The 2,316-nt window shown below is 34.8% G+C and overlaps 1 protein-coding gene across 1 annotated transcript; it reads right to left on the minus strand.

Moving 5' to 3' along the window:
- Window positions 1-357: 357 nt before the first annotated feature.
- LOC139841332 (uncharacterized) lies at window positions 358-1,011 on the minus strand. The gene is made up of 2 exons (XM_071831555.1): window positions 579-1,011; window positions 358-503 (listed from the first exon to the last, which is right to left on the minus strand). The coding sequence occupies exons 1-2, from the start codon at window positions 1,009-1,011 to the stop codon at window positions 358-360; spliced, it is 579 nt and encodes a 192-aa protein (XP_071687656.1).
- Window positions 1,012-2,316: the final 1,305 nt, after the last annotated feature.

Here is a 2,316-nt window from a genome sequence, read left to right on the forward strand (position 1 = left end):
ACAATTATAACTGATTCAACTTATTCAAATTAAACGTACTACAAACTGAAAGAAAATTAAGCGTTTAAACTTCTAAAGTTTGGTGGAAGGCCCCAAATGTGTTCAGTGAGATTATGTAGAAGTTGGTCATGAATGTTTCTATCTCGTATTTCTTGTTCTCTTACATCACGACTTGTAGATTGATTCCTTACATAGTTAGGATTAGCTTCATCAGTCCTAAGTAATTCTTACTCGAGCCATGTAATGTTGTAGCCATTATCCCCGACTATCATGTTGTGCAAGAGTACACACCAATACAATACTCGCCTCAACTTGTTGACACTATGTGGTCGTCCAGCCATTTGTAATATATGGAATCTACCCTGAATAAATACCGTCCGATAAATAATAACCATTTGTATATTCATTTATATTTACAGTAAATGGAGCAAATGATGCAGTTCCATTCTTGATGTCATCAAACAACGAAGATTGATTCAAAACATTAACATCGTTGTTTGCACCTGCGGCACCAAAGAATGCATGACAAATACATGTATCATATTAAGCAATTGCTTCAAAAACGATTGCCGGGTGACCTTGATGATCACTAGTATATTGCCCTTTCCAAGCCGTTGGACAATTCTTCCACTTCCAATGCATGCAGTCAATGCTTTCAAGCATTCCCATAAACCCATGTTTTCCTTCGTGCACGCTATACAAACGAGCTATGTCGCTACTCGTTGGTTTCCTCAAATATTCATCAACATATAGTTCCAAAACACATTTACAAAAGCTATTAAGACAGATAATTGATGTACCTTTAGCCATTTGTAAGTATTCGTCAAACATGTCCACGGTTGTACCATAGGCCAATTGATGCCAAACAGATGTACATTTTTGTATCGCAGTAAAGCCTTGTCGACCAAGAGCATCAGTTTTTTGTTTAAAATATTCAAAATGAATTGGTAATGGATCGACATCGTAATTGATTATATCATTGATGATACGCTTAAATAATCTACTACTCATTCTAAAACGTCTTCTGAATCATTTTTCAGGATACATTAGATACTCTTGAAAGTAGTGTTTGTGTAGGTTTTCGCCTGCAAGTTCACGATCTCTACGAATGTAAATTCGAGATTGTGGAACTCGATCGTTGTTTGCAGCCTCTTCAGCTGCAGCCTCTTCAGCATCTAATTATTTGGCCTTTTCTCGTAAAATACTTAAATCGTCTTCATCATTAGAATACCACATATCAAAAAGTTTAAACAAAGTTTTTGCCATTGAAATTTTTGTATGTATAGAACTAAGAGTGGTAGTTTTATAAGACATTGAAGAAAGTGTGTGAAAAATTAAAATGAGAAGAGTGGTATTTATAAAAAAATAAAAAAAAATAAAAATGGGTTAACGGCTATATAGCCGTTCAAACATACATGTGGCATTCAACAAATGGATATACGAATTTTAGCTCTGCAACTCGATGGGGTGATGCACTCATCACGCCTGGCCATTTTTTGCTCCATCACGCCGCATAGGAGCGCGATGGGGGCAAAAATGGTGCGACTACAAATATGTTATATACTTTCATTTTTGTTCCGATACATGTCATATAAATATTATTTGTTCCAATGTATGACTAATTTCATTCTCCACAAAGATGCCACGTCAGCTCATTTTTTCAGTGCGTTCATATTAGCACACTTTTTGAAGGTATTATTAGGTTTTGAAATCTCACCTTAATTGTGAGGTATGTATTCACTGAATATATATCGTACAAACATAACAAACATTCCTAGTTTACAGGATATACACAATCAACAAAAATAATAAAAGATACACACAATAAACTCCTACGAAGTAGGACCCGATTCTGTTACCCCCCACAAGCGAAGTAGGGGCAGGACCAATACGTAGCTTGGATCGAAAATCTTTAAAAAGCAGACGTGGTAAACTTTTAGTGAAGATGTCAGCTAACTGCAAGTGTGTGGTGAAATGCTCAGTTCATATCGATTATAAACGTTCCATATTAATTGGTTTCATTGCGAGGTTTTGACCTCTATATGAGAAGTTTTTCAAAGACTGCATTCGTTTTTAAAACAAACCATAACCTTTATTCGATAAAGGTTTAAATGACATAGTATAGATTATCAATCAATGATAATCTACAAATACACATTTACACATGACCATTACAAAATGGCTAATAATATGTTACAATAAAATATATCTCCGAATGCAGTTTTTAAATAATATTATAAAAGCATGCTGACTCCAAATCTTTTCTTAATAGCATGCAACAGCCGAAGTCCTTAATAATCACCTGAGAATAAACCT

The sequence above is a fragment of the Rutidosis leptorrhynchoides genome, chromosome 4 (assembly GCF_046630445.1).
Source record: "Rutidosis leptorrhynchoides isolate AG116_Rl617_1_P2 chromosome 4, CSIRO_AGI_Rlap_v1, whole genome shotgun sequence".
NCBI lineage: Eukaryota > Viridiplantae > Streptophyta > Magnoliopsida > Asterales > Asteraceae > Rutidosis > Rutidosis leptorrhynchoides.